Source organism: Corapipo altera, unplaced genomic scaffold, assembly GCF_003945725.1.
Source record: "Corapipo altera isolate COAL_440 unplaced genomic scaffold, ASM394572v1 0, whole genome shotgun sequence".
Lineage (NCBI taxonomy): Eukaryota > Metazoa > Chordata > Aves > Passeriformes > Pipridae > Corapipo > Corapipo altera.
Window position 1 is genome coordinate 25,986,486 of NW_020884872.1, and position 23,030 is coordinate 26,009,515.

At 38.5% G+C, this 23,030-nt stretch overlaps 1 protein-coding gene across 2 annotated transcripts in view; it reads left to right on the forward strand.

Annotated features, from left to right (window-relative positions):
• Positions 1–49: 49 nt before the first annotated feature.
• Positions 50–23,030, forward strand: part of TMCO3 (transmembrane and coiled-coil domains 3) — a 33,284-nt gene continuing 10,303 nt past the window's right edge. The window contains exons 1-10 of one of the 2 annotated variants that reach the window (XM_027640388.1): positions 50–184; positions 2,740–3,282; positions 8,433–8,612; positions 10,245–10,436; positions 11,210–11,338; positions 13,932–14,024; positions 15,213–15,399; positions 16,337–16,454; positions 17,019–17,214; positions 17,762–23,028. In XM_027640388.1, the coding sequence (XP_027496189.1) occupies positions 2,836–3,282; positions 8,433–8,612; positions 10,245–10,436; positions 11,210–11,338; positions 13,932–14,024; positions 15,213–15,399; positions 16,337–16,454; positions 17,019–17,214; positions 17,762–17,809 (1,590 nt within the window). In that variant the 5' untranslated portion in view covers positions 50–184; positions 2,740–2,835 and the 3' untranslated portion in view covers positions 17,810–23,028. Of the gene's footprint in view, positions 185–2,739; positions 3,283–8,432; positions 8,613–10,244; positions 10,437–11,209; positions 11,339–13,931; positions 14,025–15,212; positions 15,400–16,336; positions 16,455–17,018; positions 17,215–17,761; positions 23,029–23,030 lie in introns of those variants that run through there. The other variant, XM_027640380.1, reaches the window with a different exon arrangement.

Sequence of the window (23,030 nt, forward strand, 5' to 3'; positions counted from 1 at the left end):
CCCGGCGCTGCGCCCGAAGGCGCCGCCCCGGCGCTCGGGCACCGGCGCGGGGCCACGGGCGGCCGCAAGGACGGGGCTCCTCGGCGTCCTTCGCCAGCGGCCGCCGCCCCCTCACCCCCCCGTACTCACCGCGCTGGGATCCCACCCTTCCCCCGCGGCCGCTGCCGCCCTCTCCGTCCCTCAGGTGAGCGTCGCTGCCGGGAGTGCCGGGCGGGGCGGCCGCCGCTCCCCCGGTCCCTCCGCCGCCATGAGCGGGCAGGAGACGGGCCGGTCGCACCCGCGTTCTGCTCATCCTTTTCTGTGCTCCCCGCTCTTCCCCAGGGAGCGGCGCCGGGAACTGTCGTGGCGCTCGGGTGGGAACGCGCCGGGCGGAGGTGCCGGGCGGGCACGGCCCCGGCTGCCCTGCGGCTCCCGGGGAGGAGCTGGGATGGGGAAAAGTGGTGGGTGGCGGCGAACTGGCAGGTGTGGAAGGACCTGCAAGCGTTTTGGAAGAGAGGGAACGGGGTTTGCATTGGAGGCAGGGTCCGGTATCGTCAGCTTGATGAAATCCGGTGCTACAGTGTCGAGGTCAGGGATTAAAAACGGGGAAGATGAACTGCAATCCATCAGGAAGCAACTGTGCTTAAATAAGGACTCTAAACGATAGTAGTTCCCTCTGATTTGGTACTTACTGATGCACGGAGAGGAGTGTTTAGTTTTTGTTGGGTTTTATTTATTTTTTATTTGTATTCTGCATCACATAATTTATTTTGGTACGTGAGAGCTTCTGAGCACTGCCCCAGATGCTAGTTTTCTAGTTTTTGCTAGCCAAGTAAAAAACACTGAAACAAAACTGTCCTGTGTCTGAACCACGTTGCTAAGTTTGCGCAGCACAACAGTGAGTGAACTTTGCTAGTATAAATCTGTGTTTGAAATTTAGTTATGTGGTTTGACATACCGTGTAAGATGTGCAGTAGAGTCTTTTACTCCACTCCCTGAAGACAGAAGCTTGGATATACACTGGGTGTTTTCTTCTTCCTCTCTCTTGAAGAAATAGATTGTAATATATTTAGCAAAATCTCTGCCCCAAGCCTACCAAACAGGGAGAGTATTATTTTGTATACATGAAGAAATATTCCCTTTAATTTCACTCTAGAACTTTGCCAGGTGGTGGAAACTGTTATTTTTCTGCTTTCTTAAAAATAGTAAACTCCACAGCTGAAATATTTCTACTCTACTATGTTGATATTAGGCTGAGGTGATATGCTTTTGTTACTTCAGTTGCACTTTCAGTTCTTAATTTTAAATGTTTTAGCTCTTCATATTGTTGAACCCTAGCCCGCAGTCAACTATTTTTAGGTAAATACTTTGGCTTGCATTGAAGAAAACCCGCAGACAGGTTTTCTCAGTTCTCTCTGAAACAAAGGGCATTTTAAAAATGAAGGTAGTGTATGGCTGTGCTTGCCATCTTCCCACAGAATCACAGAATGGCCTGGGTTGGAAGGGGCCTTAAAGACCATCTAGTTCCAACCCTTCTGCTGTGGGCAGGGAGACCTTCCATTAGACCAGATTGCTCAGAGCTCATTCTGTATATTGAGGATGGCTGGCTTTGGCTGCTTGAGATTGTACTACATTATAGGAAAAGAAGATTCTTTCTTAGGCAGACTGCTCCCAGATGACCATGTCCACTTGTTGGTTCCTGATTAAGACTGTTGGCTGAGGGATCAAGACCGTAGCTAAACTTTTAGGGAAATACCTGCTGAATTGATGATCTACTAACATGTTGTATGTGCTGTGCATTTTTACAATGCTATGCTTCAGTGTTAAATGTATATTTTGTAGAGACATTTATGCATTGTTATGTATAGCTTTGTGGTGGTGGTAGGGGTTTAAAGGTTTTTGTGTTTGTTTGGATTTTTTTAAAAGACACTGTAACTTTGTTATTTTACAATAGTGTCAGCATTTTCCTGGAGGTTCTGAGGGAAAGAAGGTAGCTTTTAGCTTTCAAATCCTATCCTACTTGGTGTTAAAATCAATTACAGCAGTTTATATATGGATCTCCAAGTAGTTTCTGGGAAATGAACTTAAAAATGAACTGATTTAGTGGTTTTATAACTATTTTAAAATCATGAGGATCAATAGTAAGCTTTGAAGTAAAGTATCCCAAGGCCCTGCAGCCTTTCAGGTGAAGAAAGTCTTTGATCCAAACTAGTAGAACCCAGAAGTCCAGGAGGTTTTACTGTTTTTTCTTCCACAATTACAATTTATAATGTAATCTGTTTCAGTTAGGCCTTTCTTCATTATGTTTTGTTGAGTGTGTTAATGCTTTCGAGACTTATAAATAACAAATTATTATGATGTGATTTTTTTAGGATAGGTTTGAGAAAATACAGGAGGTTTATTGACAGATAAAAATAAGGAGTTCTAGGTTGAAGTGCAGCCTGTGACATCATGGCCTGATATTTTTAGAGGTTTTCCTTTCATGTAAGAAGTGCAGATGAGTACCACGTGAAGTGACTAAGCTTTCCAGTCACTGTTTTTAAAACAAGATGCTATCTAGGAAATAGTCAAGGGGAAACCAAAAATCTATCAGTACCTTTGGGCTGTTTCTTGATTTTGTTAAATGTTGACTGAAGGAGACCACATATGTTCCATTAAAGATCGTGGTGTAGGACGCAATCTTGGGTTTATTTTCTACATTTGTTTGACCTCATGGCCCAACATTACCACATTTGATAACTGATTGGTACTATCTTGCAGCCTGGTGTGCGTACTGGAGATGCGAAAATCATGTAGCAGAATCCTTTGAGCAGTTGTGAATTATCAGTTTCTCCCAAGAGCAATATAAAGTGAAGAATGAAGGCGACTGGATTTATTTCCCTGTGGACGTTGGTTTCGTTGCCTTGTGGCCAGTTAGCAAATCCTGCAGAACATGAAGATGTAGTAAAGCATGCAATAAAGCTGCACCGTGGAAAAGGAGCTGTTATCACTCAGAGGAAGCAGTGGGTGTTGGAAAGTTGCAGAAAACTGTCTGGTCTTCTTCGCCAAAAGAACGTTGTTCTCAACAAACTAAAAAATGCCATAAGAGCAGTTGAGAAGGATGTAGGACTGTCTGATGAAGAGAAACTTTTTCAGGTGCATACCTTTGAAATTTTCCAAAAGGAGCTAAATGAAAGTGAAAACTCCGTCTTTCAGGCAATCCATGGCCTCCAGAGAGCTCTCCAGGGTGATTACAAAGATGTTGTAAATATGAAAGAAAGCAGTAGACAGAGGCTGGAAGCCTTGAGAGAAGCTGCAATTAAGGTTAGTTTTCTCATGTTTATTACTACAGTATTCATATTCTACTTGTGACTTTAATTTTATTATGACCCAGTTTCATTCCGTTTTAATAAAAAAGGGTATCTATATAGAAATTGCGATATTTAAAATGGATTTTGAATTAATTATTTGTTCTCATTAGTAAATTTAGAGGTAATTCTGGTGTAGAGCTTAAAACTTATTAGCAGTCAATAGTTCTTATCTCAAAGCTAAGCATAATCATAAGACCTATGGCAAATATTATGTTAAAGAGAAAGGAATACAAGCAGTGAGTCAGTGCACATAGCACAGTCATGCAAGACAAGCCAGTGGGGTTATCAGAGTGGAAATAATGCCATAAATTGGCAAAATACTAACTGCTTTTTCCACTTTACCTTGGAATTGCTCAACCAAAGTCTACAATTTAAACAACATGATGTACTGCCTTTCATTTCCATGTTAGTATAGATAGGGGTAAAATGGGCATGCAAAATAGTAAGTGACTAGATTTTTAAACTCAGTATAGCACTCTTAGCCGAAGAAGTGCAGGTTTGAAAAGCAGTGCTTTCAAGAAAGAGCCAGCTGAGATAACTCTGCCAAGAAAAAACACAGATGAGTAATAGTTGAGCACAAGTATTTCATGGAAAATTTGAGTTTCCATGTCAATGCAGATCCATTAGGTTGTGCACAGTCTGCCACTGTCTTCTGGACTTGGCAGTGCTCTCAAAGGCTCTCACTGAGAGAAAATTTCATTTACTTTATTTGGTATTTAAATTGCTCTTTTCCTTGCTCTACCCCTCAACCACTGGAGGAACATATAAAGAATTTTCTTTGTTTTCCATCTTCTGAAAGAAGAGGCTGCCTTTGCACAAGGGAGTGAGAGAAGGAACAAAAATGTATTTGGGGTCTAGGGTCTGAGTTGGGAGAATGGCTAAAGGGCATTTGTGTTAAGAGGTTTGCAGATCTTTACAGGTGAAGACTGAAAGATTATGTGCAAGAAGGGTGTGCAGTGATTTGAGGCAAGGAAGGCTGGTGGCAGTAGAAGTTAGGATGCAAACTTGGGAAACTAGAGTGGTTCTGTGCAGTGGAAACAAAGAGTGAATTACAAAAAATTTGGATAGGGAGTGGTTTTGATCTAGGTGTGTTCCAATGAAGTGCTTGATATGACTTGGATATTGATTCTTAATCGTAGTACCAGCCTCTGCTGCATAGAAATGGTAGCAATTGTTGTGAGCATTATGAACATTACTTGATTTTCCACCTTTTTTCTTTCTCAGAGCTTGTAAAATAGCAGCAGTGAAACTGTCCAGAATCTTCTTTCTCATTTACCTAATTCTCGGTAATGTTACTGTAAAGTACTGAGGTAATCTGTCCTTGAATTTGAGAATGGTGTTTCATTGTTTTTCTCCTAAAAGGAGATCTTTGTATATAATGATGTGTTTTAGAGATGGGTCCTGTCAAAACTTTACTTTTGCAGAGGTGGATTGTATAGGCTTTTTGTATTATCATATCAATACATTTACTTGAGTGAGAAATCTTTTGCACCCTTCCTTCTTATGCCATGCACATGATTCTTTAAATAGACTATTTGTTGTTCTAACCTTTTAATTATTCTATAAAGGTGATATGTTTGAAGCTGGTTCCCTGCCAAGTCTACAAACCTTACCACAAGAGTTCCTCCCCCCCCCCCAAACCTCAGGGAAAAGAGGGAGAAAAACAACCAAGAAAACCCGAAACGAGAGAGAGACAGCTAAAGTGATATATATAAATATATTTACACTTATATTACAATTATATACAATTAAAATATATACAATTCCACAAGGGAAAGGGAAGGGGGAAGGGAAAAGGAACAAAACCAAAATAAAAAATATATATATATATCCCAATCAGTACCCCGAGATCTAGTAACTAAAGAGTTAGCAAAGAAATATCCCACCACTCTTCTTGGGACAACCGAGAGTCGCTCCGGGACAATCGCCGGCAACCTCCACCTCCCAAGGTCGACAAGGCCTTACCAGGCCTCGCTCCCCAACACGGCAGACTCAACAGCAGGGAACCTGCACCTCCAAACCGCCGGAAGGAAAGAGAGCGAAGGCCTCTCCTCCTTTCTTCTTATAGTCTGGCTTATGTAAAAATCGTAGGGAATACTGGGTAAATCTGGGCCCTTCCTTGGTTACAAACTGGTCACCAAGGAAGGCCTAGCCCAAACCACCACAAAAGGGAAACAAAGAATGTGGAGAAATGCATGCCAAAAAGATGAAAATTTCATGGGATACATTTTTTTGGACTTGTTCTTACTTGAGAAGGTACACATTAGGTCTACTTTTTGTTCCAGTTTCATTTTACTGTAATGATTACTTTGTTGGTGTACTCATATATCATCCTTTCCATTTTTTTAAACAGTGAGTGAATGGAAAATACAAATGGAGGCTGGACTCTTCCCTTCATTTTAATTCTGTTGAGTTGAAGTACTTGAAAGTCTTTAGTGTTGGGATATGTATGTATGTGTGATGCATTTCTTGCTGACTCCGCTGCTGGGAAAAGGTGTTGTGGAATCATTCACGGGGCGGGGGGGAGTAAGGAAGAAGCACTGATGACGGTTTCTGCCTTCTTTTGCTCCAGGAGCCTGTGTGGAGGTTCAGGAAAAAGCAACAAAATCTTACCTACATTTTATCAGCTTCTGATTTCTTGGGTGCCTAGTAATCAGACATTGATGGAAAAAAAAAAAAACCCTTGCAAGTAGTGCAAAGATGCAACCTCTTCTGAATGTGCTTTTGTCATCTCTGACTAAGTAGTAGAGAACAACAGCAACACTGCCTTCTTAATCAGCATTGCCCCAAAGTCTTACATTTTGCTCATGTGTTTCTAGGTGTTCCTGTTAAGTGCACAATCCTTATCTGTATTACTTTGCTTAAGAGGTGGTTTGGTATGTACCTCGTGATCGGGTGTCTCCAATCCCAGCAGCTGCAGAACAGTGTTTGTACTGTGATGTACTTCTGCTCAGCATAGAGTTGTTTGAGATAACTTGTCCTTTTTATGGACACCGTTCTCTGTGGTTGTTCCACTCTACTGCTGTCACAGTGGTCTGTAGGTAGAAATAGAGATGCCTCTTAATTAGACTACAAAAACTTTCATCTCCATTAATTGAAGGAACTTGCAGTTAAACTGGTTTTTCAAAGCTTTTCTATGTTGCTATTCAGGGAAAGTTAACTCCTTTGAAATTACTGAATTATTTATTATTCTGCAGTTTACCTCTAGCTCTGTTCAGCCTGTTTGTCTCCACCAACAGAAAGGGCTGAAATTGGCTCCCTGCACCCAAAGCCTCTTCAGTTTTTGAGGGGAAAGAATCTTAACAATTCATCTTGCATTCCAAGTTGTTGCTGAATGAGCAGAAAATCTGCAGCTCATATGGCGGCTGTTTTTTACATCTTTCAGGCAATGTCTGCTAGCAAAGAGCACCCGATAGGAAATGTTTTTCATCCAGGCAGTATGATTGTGTCTCCTACTTAAGAGTTGCATAAGAACTAATTGTTGACATTGAGCTAAACACGTTAATAGTTACGTTTTTCCCAACTCCACTTATTTTGGGATCTGGGTAACTTTCATCATGCCTGTGTAACTATGGTAATTCTAAACACCAACAGACAGCAATTCTGTGGTTTCATCACAATCAGAGGCATTCATCTGACCATCGGGATTTTAAAAGAATTAAGCTACAGTTACCAGTTGTACTGAACATACTCTTGTCTTGGCATCATGGAATTGATTAAATTACATGCATGTTCTTGCAGGTTTTAAGGGGGAAAATGTCCATCTGCAAATGTGTGGAGGAGGGGACACTCCATTTACTTAAGCATACGTGTTTAGGACCATTTTATATGTCCAGGTTATTGAAGATGTCTATGGAGAGTAGGCAAGGTAAAACACACAACCTAAGGGAGACCTACATTCTCTGATTTCTAACTGGGTATGGCAGGGCATCTGGAGACAGAAACTTGTGTTTTCTGGGAATTGACTCAGAGCTAGAGATTGCTTGCATTTTTTGCCCATTTTTTTGCCCTTGGTAATAATACTTGTTCTCTTAAAGAGCAGAAGTAGGGTCTCTCTCATCTAAGTGTTGTCAGCATCCTGAACCTAGCTGTAAGGAAAAAGTGCTGTAATTGTGGATGTTTCTTTACTCATAGCTGTTCTCTCAACCAGTGCATCTTTAAAAGAATGTAGGCATGTAAAGGGAAGAATCTTTTTTTCCAAAACCCTCAGATTGTTCTCTGTCAACACACAAAATATTCCATTTGGTTACTGTCATGGTAACTATGTAGAAGGTGCAGTTAAGTCCAGTCTTCATCAGTAAATTAAGCCTTTTAGTTGTCTTTTTGAACCTGAAACATCCAAAGAGAAATGAAACATCATAACTTTTTCAGGGAGTATTTTCACACCGTATCAAACCATATTAGCATTTTCTCTTCTCTTACTTCTGAAGCCTAGAAATGAATTTCAGAAGTTATCAGTGTAAGTTTATAAGAGGCTCAAACTGAAATGGGGGAAAAAGTCAAGTATTTTACTTCTGATAGGAAAGTACTTCTTGGGAAACATAAACAGGAAACTTGGCTAGAGTGATTGGCTGCTCATCTCTCTCCCAACTCTTTCCTTTTTTTCTTTTCTTTTCTTGTGGCTGTTTCCACAGTTACTGTAATTTTTGAAAAATAAAGGGTTTTATAAAGTTAAGATTCATTGATTTTTCCATACAGTTTGTTTGTTGTAGATATTATAGCTATGCTTTGAAGGTATTACACTTCCCTCTTAAAACACTGAGTGCTAAACTCTACTTGGCTCTGAAATGTTTCCTAGAGTTTCTCAAAGTAAGTCCTTTCTTGTATTTTCTGGATCATACCCTTGGGTCAGCTCTACTGTTTAATCGATTAGAAAAGGTAATTGGTGGATATTTTGTTTGGTGCTTGTTTTTCTTGTCTGTTTACCCCAATTAAAATTGGCACAAGAGAAAGCAATCTTCAAATACCTTAATGAATTCTATGTTGCTTTTTCAGTTCCACTGATAAGATGTTTTGTGTCAAAAGAAGCATACATTTATGTCAGATGTTTTTCTGCTAAGAGGCCTGGCCAGCACTTTATCTGTGTGTTGTAAAATTCAACAGGAAGAAATGGAATATGTCGAACTCTTAGCAGCAGAAAAACACCAAGTTGAAGCCCTTAAGAACATGCAGCATCAAAACAAAAGCCTGTCAATGCTTGATGAAATTCTGGAAGATGTCAGGAAGGCAGCTGATAGATTGGAAGAGGAAATAGAAGAGCATGCCTTTGATGACAACAAATCTGTAAGTGATGTTTTAGACTTAGTCTTTTCATTGGTATGCATTTATTTCTAACTAGAATTTGCACTGTAAGTGTATCTCATGCGTTATATAGTTGTTAGAGTTATAGGATTGAAGAAGAGTGAGCATCAGGAATAATTGCTTCTTTTTGCTAGTGATTTCTGTGTTTTTGATTTGAAAGTCCTCCCTGCAGCTGCCACTTTGACAAATGTAGCTCATCTCACTGATCCAGCCCATGACAGATATGACATCTCGGTGGTGGTGGGAACTGTGATGGTTGGACTTCTCAGGATATGGAGTTACCGTGTTAAGCAGTCTCCACATTTGCATTTTGTTAAGAAAGTTATGGGAGAGCAAGAATCCTTGCAGTTAGTTTTCACAGTCTGGGAAAAGACATATTGCTTAAGGGAAGGACCTGAAATGTGTTTGTGGTGTTGCCTTCTTCCACTTATGACTTCCTCTGCCTTTTGCACCTTGGCCTACTTGCACTGTTCTTTGTTTTTATGTTGCATGACGGACAGTATTCCTCAGGTTAAGGCTGTGTGTTTCTGGAGCTGGGAATGTGTCAGTTTATTATACTGTCCCATTTTCCCATTCTCAGAGACAGATCCTCTAAACTGGCCCTGTTTGCATAGCCATGGATTGCAACTTTTGCTTGGCCTTTGCTCTTGAGAGGTTTTGGTTGATTTGCAGGTTGACTTCCGAGGTGAGCATAGCTCTTGAATTCTGCTGAGGAGGAAAAAAACAGTTGCTCTGTAGTAGAGCGCCAAGCCGTGGGATTTTTTGTAGTTGTAGTTGTATGGAGAGAAAGTGAAAGCAGCTGTTTCGTTCCGTGCACACCTGGTACGAGCGGTTGTGCCCCGCGGGGTCCCACCTGGCAGCGCCTGCAGCGGGGCCGGGCCGCGGGAGCGCCCTCTCCTGTTCCGCCGTGGAATAGCGAGGTTCGTCCTGCGGCACGTGAGAGCTGGAAAAACGCCAAGGGCGTCCTTCTCCTCCAGGGCATCTCTTTGTTTTTCTCCTTGTATCTCCATCCATGAAAGAAAAGGAATCATGGAATGCGACCTGGAGGACTGTTTGCATCTCTGTCTTTGCAAGGAACATTTAAGCAAAAACACTGGAATTTTAGAAAAAAGAGGCTCTAATAGAGTTATCAGTATTCTGATAAAGATATACAGGCTTCTATTAAAATATAATCAAATAGAGAAGTGTAGTTGGTAAAAATGAAAAAAAAATATGAGCTACAATCTGCTTCCATGAATTGCTGTTTTGGGAAATAAAATCCTAAAAATAATTAGGTAGAAACAGTTTTTACAGCCTCTCCTTCAAATTTACAGAACAGTTACCTTTTCTTGACTTGTAATGCAGTCTTTAATTCATATTTTTGAGAACTGAATATCACTTTGTAATCTCCAGTTGTTTTTGTTCAAGGTAATAACATGTTACACTTCAAGACACCCAAGTTTTAATAAAGAAAATGAAAGACTTCTTAGAGAAAAAACCTGCAGTATTTTTAGCTGGTGTCAACAAGTTCTGTAGAAACTTCAAGCACAGCTAATAGTCTTTCCGTTTTTATTATATGCTTAACTGGCTTCCACTTTTCTGTTTGTTTGATTATTTGTTTTCTTTTTCTGACAGGTAAGAGGTGTAAACTTTGAAGCAGTTTTAAGGGTGGAAGAAGATGAAACAAACTCCAAAAGAAATGCTTCAAAAAGAGAAGTAGAGGATGACTTAGGTCTTAGTATGCTTATTGATTCCCAGAACAATCAGTATATCCTTACCAAACCGAGAGATTCAACCATTCCTCGTGCTGATCATCATTTCATAAAGGTAATCATCTTAGAGACATTCTTGTCATTGCTTTTGGTCAGCTCTAGTCCCACTAGTTTGTATGTCAGTACTCCTTGGTTGGATTGAATGTAAATTCAGCATATGTTCCTCTAAAATTACCCCAGCATTCATGAGTCCCCTATCTATGGTAATTTAGACATATGTTCCCTACTCTTAGGATAGTCTTCACAAGACTAATCATGATGCCACATGAATCCTCTCTGTTTTTATTTATCTTGTTGCACCTTTGGGGCACCATCCCTTCTCTTGGACTGCACAGTGTAAAAGCAAGCTACTGCTGTGCCTGATAAGCCACTTGCATGTGGTCAGTAAAGAGAATTTATTTGTTTGTGACTTGGGATGAAAGAAGGGATGCTGGAAAATACGTAGACATGGCAAGAGTTTTATTCTATTTGTGCTTCCAATAGAGTAACTGGATTGGGATTCTTTTTTAATTATAGAAACTCAAAACAGACCTGTTTCACCATCTTGTTTTAATGCAAAGTGTCATTCCATCCAGGAAATTGCCTACTTTCTGTAATGTATTTAAAATATTTATTAAATTGATCAGAAGTCCCTCAGTTACTTAAGGTCAGTACTACTGCTTCATCTGCAAAACTGCTGTGCTTACACCTGCAACAGCATTGAAGTTGTGTTTTCTTTTCACAGGCATTTAATTTTACAGTGCCATTTGTCTTTTTAAAGAGTCTTTAATTTCATCCCAAATTTGTGTGTCCTTTATATTAATGCATTTGTAAATCTTATATATTTAGGATATTGTGACAATAGGAATGTTGTCTCTGCCATGTGGCTGGCTGTGCACAACAATAGGATTGCCAACCATGTTTGGATATATCATCTGTGGAGTACTCTTAGGACCCTCAGGACTAAACAGTATCAAGGTAAGCCTGCAAGTTACTTCTTGACTGATTTAATTCGTTGAAGTCTTTAAAAGTAGTTTTAAAATAATATGGTATTGCCAACTTCAAATGTATTAAAAAACAAACAAAAAAAGAATTCACAGTGGAGAAAGTGTTTAAAACAAGTAGTTCCCTGACTAGCATACCTTGGCTTTTTAGAGAGTTATTTTGCTTCTCTGTAGCTCATTCATCCATCCTAGTCACCCTGTTTCTTTCCCTGTACCCGGCCCACATTCCTGAAGTCTCTTGAACCTTTTTAGCTCCATCACATGTACCCTGATTACTAGCTCATGCGAAACCATGGGCCGTGGTTGGCTGGACATGTTTTGATTAGTGGTCTGGTGTGCATTAACAGATTGCTTAGCCAGCAGGCAAAACAGATCACACGTTAAGGCTGCACCAGAATGTCCACCTATGTTCAACGAGTCTGTTGGAATGATATCCATGTAACCGCTTGGAACTTGCTGTCTTAGCAACATCTGCTCTTACCTGGGCTTTTGTTGAAAATGACTGTTGGGCTCAAAAGTAAGTAGAGATGGGTAGAAGTTGACAAAATCCTGCAATCTTGTTTTGGAAGAGAAGGGTCCAAGTACTACACTTTCAAAATTTTATATTCTAAAATTTAGATTAAATAATAACCTTTGTGTTGTATGTAATTTCTGGGTTGAGAAGGTCTGGAAAGTTTGACCACTTAGACTGAGAAACAAGTCTGGAAGCTTGACATTTGGAATAGATCCAAAAATGGATTTTCAGGGATTTAAGTTGAAGAAGATGATGTGGTCAGAACAGATGAGAAATGTTTCTTCATCACATGAAACCTGCCAGTTTCATGTGCAGCTGTGATTAAATGTTACTCATCTGGATAATGTTCATGTTGACTGGGTCTCTTTTGTATGCTTTTTTCTGTATTTCTTAAAAAAGTTGAATATTGGAGGAACTGAGGAAGCAGGCAGATTCTAATCTGGCAGGAAAGATAGTTTCCATCTACACTTCTCTGTGATTGATTATAGACCCTGTTCTCTTCTGCTGTGGCCTGTAAATGCACAAAAAAGAAATGATAGGTTTTTAGAATAGACTATTTCAGTGAACTGCCTGACCACTTCAGGGCTGACCAAAAGTTAAAGCATATTGTTAAGGGCATTGTCCAAGTGCCTCTTGAACACTGACCATCTGGGGGCATTAATCAGCTCTTCCAGAAGCCTGTTCCAGGGTTTGACCACCCTCTCAGTAAAGAAATGGTTTCTAGTGCTTCCCCGATGCAGCTTTTGAACCATTCCCATGCATCCTGTCACTGAATCCCAAGGAGATGATATCAGCACCTCCCTCTCCACTTCCCCTCCTCAGGAAGCTGTAGACAGCAATGAGGTTGCCCCACAGCCTGCTTTTCTCCAAGCTAGACAAACTGTCCTCAGCTGCTCCTCATAGGACATTCCTTCCAGCACTTCCACCAGCTTTGCAGCCCTCCTCTGGATGCATTCAAGTATTTTCACATCTTTCTTAAATTGTAGGGCCCAGAACTGCACACAGAACTCCAGGTGAGGCTGCACCAACACTGAATACAGCAGGATAATCACCTGTTTCGAGTGACTGGTGACACTGTGTTTGATGCACCCCAGGATGGGATTTGCCCTCTGGGCTGCCAGGGCTCCCTGCTGACTTGCACTGAGCTTGCTGTCCCTCAGCACCCCCAGATACCTTCCTGCAGGTTGCTCTCCAGCCACTCCTCTCCTAATTTATTCTTGCGCCTGACCTACTCCATCCTAGGTGCAGAATCCAGCATTGTTAAATCTCCCAATAATCATTACCCAATACTCTAGTGTGTCTAGATCTCTCTGCAAGGTGTCTTGTCCCTAGAGAGTGTCAACAGCACCTCCCAGCCTGATATCATCAGCAAACTTGCTAGTGGTGCATGCAGCTCCTGCAGTGAGATTATTGATTGATATATATATATATATATATATATATATATATATATATATATAATAGAACTGGCCCTACAACTGAACCCTGAGGATCCACCACTGGTGACCAGTTGCCTGCCAGAAGTATCCCCATTTTTCTGCTGTGATGAGGAAGACAACTACTTTTCCTGCTTTTCCACCCTTCTCTCTGAAGCAGAAAGGGCTGGGAGTTCTACTGGCCTGAGAGATGGATGTGTGCAGTCTATTGGGTGGTGAGCAGAACAGCAACTACAGTCTAGCAGAAAGATTACACCAGTAGACAAAATAACTAGCAAGAAGTAACTTCTGGAGTGCAAGCTTTGGGGATTTAATAGTACATGCATAAAACATAACCTGTTCATTTTCATCCATCCAGCAAGCTTACCTAGATGAGTGCACATGTGCATTTAGTGTGACTAGCACTACCCAACCAAATTATCATCTAGTATCAGCCAGGTGATTGGAAAAATGTTTGAACCCTAAGGTTGCTGTAGGAACTTCTGGTGTCATATGACAGCAAGTGAACTACCTATGGAAACATAATGAGAAACAATTTGTTTTGTAGTGGAATTATAATTTGTATTATAAGTAGACTGCTGTGCACTGATTTATTTACTTATTTTTTTTATTTTAAGTCTATTGTACAGGTGGAGACATTAGGAGAGTTTGGTGTGTTCTTCACCCTCTTTCTAGTTGGTCTGGAATTTTCTCCTGAAAGACTAAGAAAGGTATTTTTGCATAATACCTCTACATTAAAGTATTTAATTGCTAATGGTCCAGTTATCAGTTATGTTTGAGATTTTTATACTCTCCCTATGATATATTAGTGTAACTTTGTACATTTTTGAAAAAGACAAATATGACATTTGCTTCTGCACTTTACCTCATTGGAAAGAACAGAATGCATTATTTATTCAGTGTTTAAAAAAACTTACATTTGCTATTCCTCTTCATTTTAGTAAAACAGTTTAATTACTAATCTCTCACAATTTATGACAATCCATCTCTGCTTAATTTTGACACGCAGTAACATGCAGTTGTTGTTACAAAGTGTCCAGTGATGTCTGACAGTCCTGTTGTAAAAAAATCAAACCGTATAAATACTGCATACTGAATTGATAGTACATGCTCTACTGGCTAATAAAGTGATTCAGCAAGTATGTTAACACAATCTGGAATATTACATGGTGTGGCCATCAGGATTCAGCAAAAAGCTACAAGGTTTTTTTGGTCTTAATTAAAAAAAAAAAGTTATCTCATAAACCAGCTAGATTTTTAATAGTGGAAAATACTACTGCAAAACATGTGCAGACTGTATGTAAAGAATTGCATGGTGTGATTTGTTCCTAAACTGATGGTTGTGAGTTCATGATACTATAAAAACTTTAATTGAAATATGTTGAAATCTATGACCATTCAGCTTAATCTGCTATTTCTAGTCCATCTAAAGTCAAAGATAAAAACTAGTAATTCAAGAGTTCCTAAACTGTAGTAGGTAAATTGCTGCTTCAGAGTTGTGTGTGCATGAATCTGGAACAGGTTGCTGGTATTGGTGACTACCTTTGCCACTCCCATTTTTTCCCCATCCTAGAATCACATCAAATAACTGGTTTTCCACGTGATAATTTTTAGTATATATCAACCCATACTGGAGCTTTGGCCTCTAATTTGTCCATGAGCTCTGGAAAATTTACCTAACTTCTGGTGATGAGTCTTCTGGTATAGAATATCTAGTAGGCATAATAACTTCAGAGTTTTGGATTGTACAGGGTGACAGACCATTACTTCTGTGGCCCAGCACTGCAGCCTCAAATCGTGCATTTTTAACTGCTTATTTGTGATGAAAATCATTGTAACTTAGCGGTGAGAAGAAAAGTGTCATCAGCCTTTATCATAAAAACTTTTTTTGTCCCCAGGTATGGAAAATATCTTTGCAAGGACCTTGCTACATGACAGTTCTGATGATTGCCTTTGGTTTACTATGGGGGCACTTGCTCCAAATTAGACCAACACAGAGCGTCTTCATTTCTACTTGTTTATCTTTATCAAGCACACCACTGGTGTCAAGATTCCTTGCAGGTAGTGTTCGAGGAGATAAAGAAGGTATGTGTGACTTTAAATATGGGCTACTGTGGTATCTACAATAAAATCTGAAAGAAGCTGACTTTGTAATATTATGAGAGAAACTAGTTAAAAAACCAAAATAAAAGTGACTGTTAAGTCTGGTTTACAAGAGATCATCCTTGTTTAACACTGGCCAGTGTTGTGTATATTCTCGTTAGGAAGTGTTCTTGCTTTTTACATAGCCAGTCCTCTTTGGAGAAAGACAGTATAGCCCAACCAGTGCTCTCCATGTTAAGAACTGACTTTACTGCGGGTCTGTAATCCTTGATCTTTTTAAGAGGTTACCAGATTAGACCATTGCTACCAGTTTGTCATCAGGGCAGAAAAGCTAATTTAAGTAATTTACATCCTTCTTCAACAGAGACCAGTTCAAGTGGTCTTCCATAGCTAACAGCTCTTCAAATAACTACCTTCAAGGGTCATATTGCTATCTTCTCAAGTACTTCTACATGTTTCCTTTCAAAAGTTTTGACATCCTGCTTTCTTCCATTTAAATCTCCCTTATATAAACTGCATTAAAGTATTCTCCACCCTCTAGAATATTCACTCTAATGCCAGAATTCAAAGTGTGCATTTTACACATAACTGGCTCTTACATGTCTGTTATTCTAAAAACTGTATGCTCTCAGTAAAGAAGTTTCACTAAATGCATAACTAGTGCTTAACTGCTAAGCAAAGTCTATGTTTTTATTGTGTAACAGGAGTCTCATGAATATTTTATTTGTATTTTAATGTCTTATGTATATTTTAATTTACCTACGAGTAGGGAGAAAAACCTAGACTGCTTTGAATGGCCTTCACCCCATTAAGAGCTATACTTGGCTTCCATTTGATTAAGCCTTCTCTAGATTTCTGAGCATTGCAAGCATTCGTAGCCTCTAATGACTGTTTCCATGGCTGCTTTGCCGGTGTACAGGGGATATTGACTACAGCAGCGTACTACTTGGCATGTTGGTGATGCAGGATGTGCAGCTTGGTTTATTTATAGCTGTCATGCCTACACTTATTCAAGCAGGAGTGAGCACACATTCCAGGTAAAGAAAAATTATTGTATGGATCTCCCCCCCCCCCCCCCCTTGCAATCAGTCTGTAGATTGCCAATATGAATGTTGAGAGCACTACAGTTAATGTCAGTTCCATGAAAAATAGGCACTCCGTTCCTGTGAGTTTCCTTTACTGTTTCTACTTGTCATGTTGTATGAAAATATTCTTTTTGCTCTAGCAGCCTTAGTCCTGTGTGGTAATTATAATTTGTAGTGAAAAATTTGTTATTTAAAAAAAAAAAAGTTACTTTATTCCCCCAGGGCATGTTTTTGTCAAAGACTGTGTGATAGCATTATTGAGTCTGATGACTTACCTTGGAGATCAGTCAACAAAAATCTTTTTGAGTCAACATGGAAGTAAATTCTAGGCTGTAAAAGAGGTTACTGGGCACTCAGCAGATTTAGTGTTAATCTTGTTTGCAAATGTATTTAAATATCTTCCTGTGGCTACTCAGTTTGGAACATTTACAAAATTAGATCTTTTCAGTTAAGGGGAACTGGTTGGGAAGTATGAGAGCACTTGAAAGAAACTTTTTGTTTGTTCTTCTCTTCCAGCATTTTCAAGGAAATACTGAGAATACTGATACTGATTGGCCAAATTCTCTTTTCTTTGGCCGCTGTTTTTCTTCTATGTCTTGTTATAAAGACTTATCTCATAGGACCGTATTATCGCAAGTTGCACGCAGAAAGCAAAGGGAATAAAGAAATCCTCATTCTAGGAATAACTGCATTCACCTTCCTTATGTTAACGGTAATCTTTTAAATTAATAAAACATTTTTATACATGCGATACTTTACTGCATCACTATCAAAGCCGTTGCATTTACTGTTACTGCATATACATGTACCTCTGTAATTAATTATTTGAGCTTAAAATGTTTTAAAACAACCCTCAAATGTGCAGATGATTCATGCATTCCAGCACAGATGAGTAAGAAGAGATAAAATTTGAATGTCAATCTGCTGAACTTCTGCTGTTAGCTTTTAATACAGCCAGTTTAGGAATAATGATCCAAGTTTTAATTTTGGGCTACTTTTTGCATTTGAAAATAATTTAGGATGGGTTTTGAGATACTGATAATGCCTGATTGTGACATTTGCTCACAAATATCTTCATAACAAATTCTCAACGTGGTTTTTATTATAAAATAGTTTTCTTTTTGTGTGGGATACACAGTTTGGGATGAAGTTAAGAAAGTAGAGAAATGCCTTAAGGATCATAGATTTTAATAACCCTATTGGGTTTGGTTCATTTGTCCCTGAATTTTCCTTCTATTTGTTTCTCTCTCACGTTTCAACCCTCTGAAAAACTATACTGCTGGAGAACAGAATGTGACAGTTGCTGATAATGTTGTGGGTTTGAAACTCCATTATCCTGAATGTGCAGATTATGTCCTCTGAGAATAATTAAGCCAAAATATTCCTGTGCCTGCACCTTTTTTTCTAGGGGTGTTAGCTTAGTTACTACAGTCCAACAGGGAAAGCTGACCTCCTTCAGGAAGGTCAAAAAGAAGTTAATGAGAGCATAGCTTTACAGTTGTTGACTTCTGTTGTATAGGTTAAAAATGTCATTGCTCTAAACAGCTATTCATATTCCAAGTGTGGCATCTAATAAGAGAAGGAACAAAACTAGTTTTTCCTTTTTACTTTCTAACAAGCAGACATTACATTTATAGAACTTCAATAAAAACCAGCAACCAAATCACAAAGTTGCATAAAATATGATGATATCCAGAAGCAGTTTTACTTTGATTAAGAACATGACCAACATAGTCTGGTGATTGAATTGGGTGTATTGTACCAAAATTGCCTGTCAAATGCACAAGGAGCTTGTCTATATGACTTTACGTAATACATGTGGGAACACAAACCTGGGGGGAGAATATGTTTCAGTGTGTTGGATTTATACTGCAAAACCAGAACGCTTCTTCAGCATTTTCAACAATTTTCCTGTTAGAGTTGATAAATAATGTATCAAAGGGAACAGTACAAAGGATACTGCAGGTAACCTCAGTAAACCAGTTGAGATGCTTGATATTCACTGACACAGATACATTCATTATAGTAATGCCACAAGTTGTGGTTTAAACACACAGACTGAAAAAAAAAAGTATTTGGTTGTCTAGTTGAACAGATCAACAAACAAATCTTCTGGAAAACAAATCTTTTTATTGGTATAGGTGCCCCTACTATGTCAGGAATAAAAACATAGGATGAAGGATGGCAATCTAATTTGCTGCGTGTCTTTGGAATGGATAAATTAAAGTTTTTGGGTGCCAGGAAGAAAAACAATTAAACTGTAGTGGTTCCTGCAAAGAGTTTTTTCCTGGGAAAACCAAGCCTAAGTATGAAAGGACTTGGTATAATTAATCTGCAAACACAGAATTTTCTGTGCTGGTGTAATTCTAAAAAAAACTTTTGAATTTGTAGAAGAGAAATAAGAGAGTGCCTGTTTTGGTGGCCTTGCCCAAAGACAGCTCCATTTAGAAAATCTGAGAGATGATTGTAAATAAGATATTTTAACTCACTATCTAGCATGCAGGTTACTCTGCAGGCCAGATCCTTTCCAATACATGACAAAGAGGGTAGGAATGATACAGTATTCCTGCTTCATGCATACAGTTACTTATGTGCTTCAGTGTTGACTGGAATTTTAGGACCACCTAATTTTCTTCTGTATTTGGATTAATCTGTAACACTAGCACATGTAATGCACATTATATATAAACTTATTGTTTCCTGTGTTTGAAAAATCTCCCATGACTAATTAAACAAGAATTGTCATTTCCCTACCAATAACGACAAATTCTATATGGGAAAACAAGAGGGAAGATAGGACAGAAGAGGTTCCTATACTGCAGTGTGAGTAAGCAATTTTGCTGTAAGGATTATCCTGTCAATTGAGGAGCTTCCTGTATGACAGTGACTTCTGAGCATTTCTGAACTGTTTGGCTCACTTGGATAACGTTGCAACTCATTACATCTGAAACAGGGTCTTAAATACATCTCTTGGTAAACTAAGTTAAAGCAGTGCATCTCAAATATGAGATATTTTACGAAGACTTGGAGCTTAAGATACCTCTTTATATTCCCATAATTGTTCTCAGAAATAATTGGAATTCCCCTCCCTTTTGTCTCTCAACTAATTAGGCAGATCAGGTGTGGGGGGAGTTTGTGTCAAGTGCCAGACCTATAAAAGTATAGCTGAGAGACACAGTTGTCCATCTTTGAATCTTGCCATCAGTAACAAAGGTTTAGTAGATCATTGTTACACTTTTCAGCATCTCTTTTTGAAGCTTTTAAGTTGTGCAGATAGTGGTTGGTGGTTTGTTTTAACTGGAGAACTGTTCTGAATCGCAATATAAAGAGCGAGTCTTTCTTTTGGTTTTCAGTACAACCATTCAGGATCTATGGCTCGACTGGTACTTTTAGGTCAAGATATTTACCACAATGAGCTGAAGAATATTGCAGCCAGAGCATTCACTGGTGTAATGTTGCTTTTTCATGTTCTCTATGCACAGAAACATAATGACAAAAATTGTGCAACTGGAGGGAAATTGCCAGCTTGCTTTATGTACCAAAAAGACGAAAAGAAAATATAGCTATGTTATTACAGTACTTTATGTATGAAAATGTACATATTTTTTCCTGCAGTGTCTTGGGAATATCATTGCTTATATTGGGAATGTCATTCTTTGCTTGCCTGGAGTGCTTCTCAATGGCTCATAACCTGCTTATGAACTCTTTTCTGTCAATTAGAAGGAGAAGATAAAGGAAGAACTTTAATTTCAAATATTCTAGTTAATTATTTCATAAAATATAACTGAGATGGAGTTTTTCCAAGGTTCACTAAAATTGTTTCCATTTCAGCTTTACTTCCTTAAAATCCAAGCTTAGAATTCACCTCTTTACTCTTGAGCAGGTTTAAGTTACTAAAGCCCGAAATTCTAATACCTTTATTTCCATCAAGATTTTCTTTAATTTTACTGGCTTACCATATTCATTAAGCTTCTATGATGATTAAAGAGTACAATAAAATAGACAGTCTTAGAGCATATGAGCAAAACAACTGCTGAACAGATGGTTGAGATTCAACTCGAACATGTTACAGCAGTAATGTTTATTTCTTTATTTATTGCTGTGATAGAACATTTGAACATAAAAATCTAATATTCTAGTGATAGCAAAGCAATCCTTTCTGAATTAGGGTAAAATGGGACCTTCGCAAACAAGTGAAAACTAGGTTGTACTGCGGAAAAAACATGGAAATTGCCAAAACTTTTCATGTAATTTTGACTGACAAAGCTTTCTGTAATGTAAGAGTTGAGAAAAGGACAGTGCAAAGCCCAGAGATTAGCAATCGTTAGAGCCGTGTTTGGTAAAAGGAAAACTTTAGAAGTGATGCAAGCACAGAGGGAATACTAAATGCGAAATGCTTTCCAAATTTTGCTTATCTAAAAAATTCTGCTGAGAATGCCTTTCTGCCAGTAAAACAAACCCTCTCCAGTGTGTCTGTGTGCCCATACATTATACATGACAGACCCTGATGCTACAGTTTTAGCTGAGGAAATGTGTCTACCTACGTGTAATATTACTGATCAACTAGAGACCAAGATGGGAACTGTAAAAGGAGTCTCTGTATACATATAAATCTGAAGAACAGACTGGAGGAGGGGAGATGGGGTTAAGAAAAATACGTAATTGTTGGTTCTTTTCTTGTGCTGTTATCCAACTTCACACTTTTCAGTGTGTAGAGTGACCTATAGATTTTGTAGACCTGAAGCTGTGTAGTACCCAGAGACTAAACAAGAAATAGCAAATTTTGCCTATTTTTCTACCAGGCCCTTGGGCTCATACTTGATTTGCCACAGAGTGAAGGAATGTAATTCAGATTTTATGCTGTGGGAGCAAACTCCCAGATAGATATACGGTTTGCTCCAGTTATGTCTGATGCTTTCTGAAGAAACATGTTTCTTTCATAGAATCATAGAATCAACTGGGTTGGAACAGACCTCTGAGATCATCAAGTCCAACACTCAAATTGTTCCTTGCTTGAAGAGTGATTCTCATAATAGTTCAGTATCATGCAATTCTAGTACAAGAGATGCTAGGTCTCTTCTTATATGGTAACATAATCATGTATATGGGAATCCTTAAAATATTAGCTGTGTGACTTTTAAAACAACTAATGTATGATTAAGAACAACTTAAGTGTTTCCTATTCATAACTATTTCCTTTATTTTACTCATCTCTTGGTGATTTTAAAGCCTTTCATGTATATATTGCCTTCTTCCCTCTTACAATTTCAAGTTGTTGTGACAAGCACTGAAATTCCTTTTGTTTTAAAATGAGAATAACATTATAAGATTATTTTGTTGTTTTTGCCTGATCAGTAACTATTGATACTAGTTGACAGAACCAATTTTTTTCCTTAAATGTCTTGCAATAAATTACAGACTGTTATCAAAAATGTAGTTATGTGATGATCATTCAGACATTAGTACTTCAATACATAAAAGTCTGGGGATTATTTTTGGATGGCATTTTATGCACAGCTTGGAGACTCGTTTATTTTATCTTTTGCTCTCCTCCATTGATTTCAAGACACTTGAGTTGTAGTTTCATAACTTACAGTGTAACACTGTAAAAGATCCGATGAATGGTGTCCATAAATGTACTATAGCGTATTGTTGCTTAATCTAAATTAGTATGAAAATAAGTCTTCCATTTTAAATGTTCTGTTAGTATTAATAGCATTGTACTTTCTCAGCAAGATGACCACCTACAGCAGCATGGTTTTAAAGTATTTATTTTAAAACATACTTTATACCCACCAGAAGTGCTGTTCACTTTTTTTCTTTTATCGTTCCATGCATTGCCTTAAGCAATTGCTTTGTTTTTAGTTTAGCTTTTTAACATGTGTTTCATCTCTTCCTTCTAGTACTGCGTTAAAATATTAAAAAAGAATGCAGTCTGAATTCTTTCAAGCCGATATTGCGATACTGTGCTTCATTTCAGCACTTTACTTCACACGCTTAAAGGAACCCCTATTCAGTAAAGCACACAGATACATTTGAACCATTTATGATAATAGAATGTAATTTATGCCTGAGACTTCTAAATTGAGACTATTCTCAAATATAAGCTTTGATTTTCATTTTTCCCTCTTGTTTGACAGCTGGAAAATACCCTATTCTTCCTGCTTTAGTTCTCAGTCTCAATGTAGTATGTAATCCTGACTCCAAAGCTGTTATAGTCTCTCCTGCAGTTGTGAAATCAGATGGTGTCCTTAAGAGTGACAGAAAGTCTTAGTGTAGATTAAGAACTTTATTTTTGTTTTTGTGGGGAAGGAAGTAACCTGGAGGGGGAAAGTGATTTTGTGAGTCTTCTGTATAAATACAATACTGCAGAACATTGAAATAAATGCACTGAATTGTACTTGTTGTTGAACTTGGATAAAGACATAGTAATTTCCTACATTCAGTATAATGTCCAGTTTTATAATTTCACTGTGAAATAGTATATAAAGTTACTCAGTCACTCAGCAATAGATTCTCTATTATTCC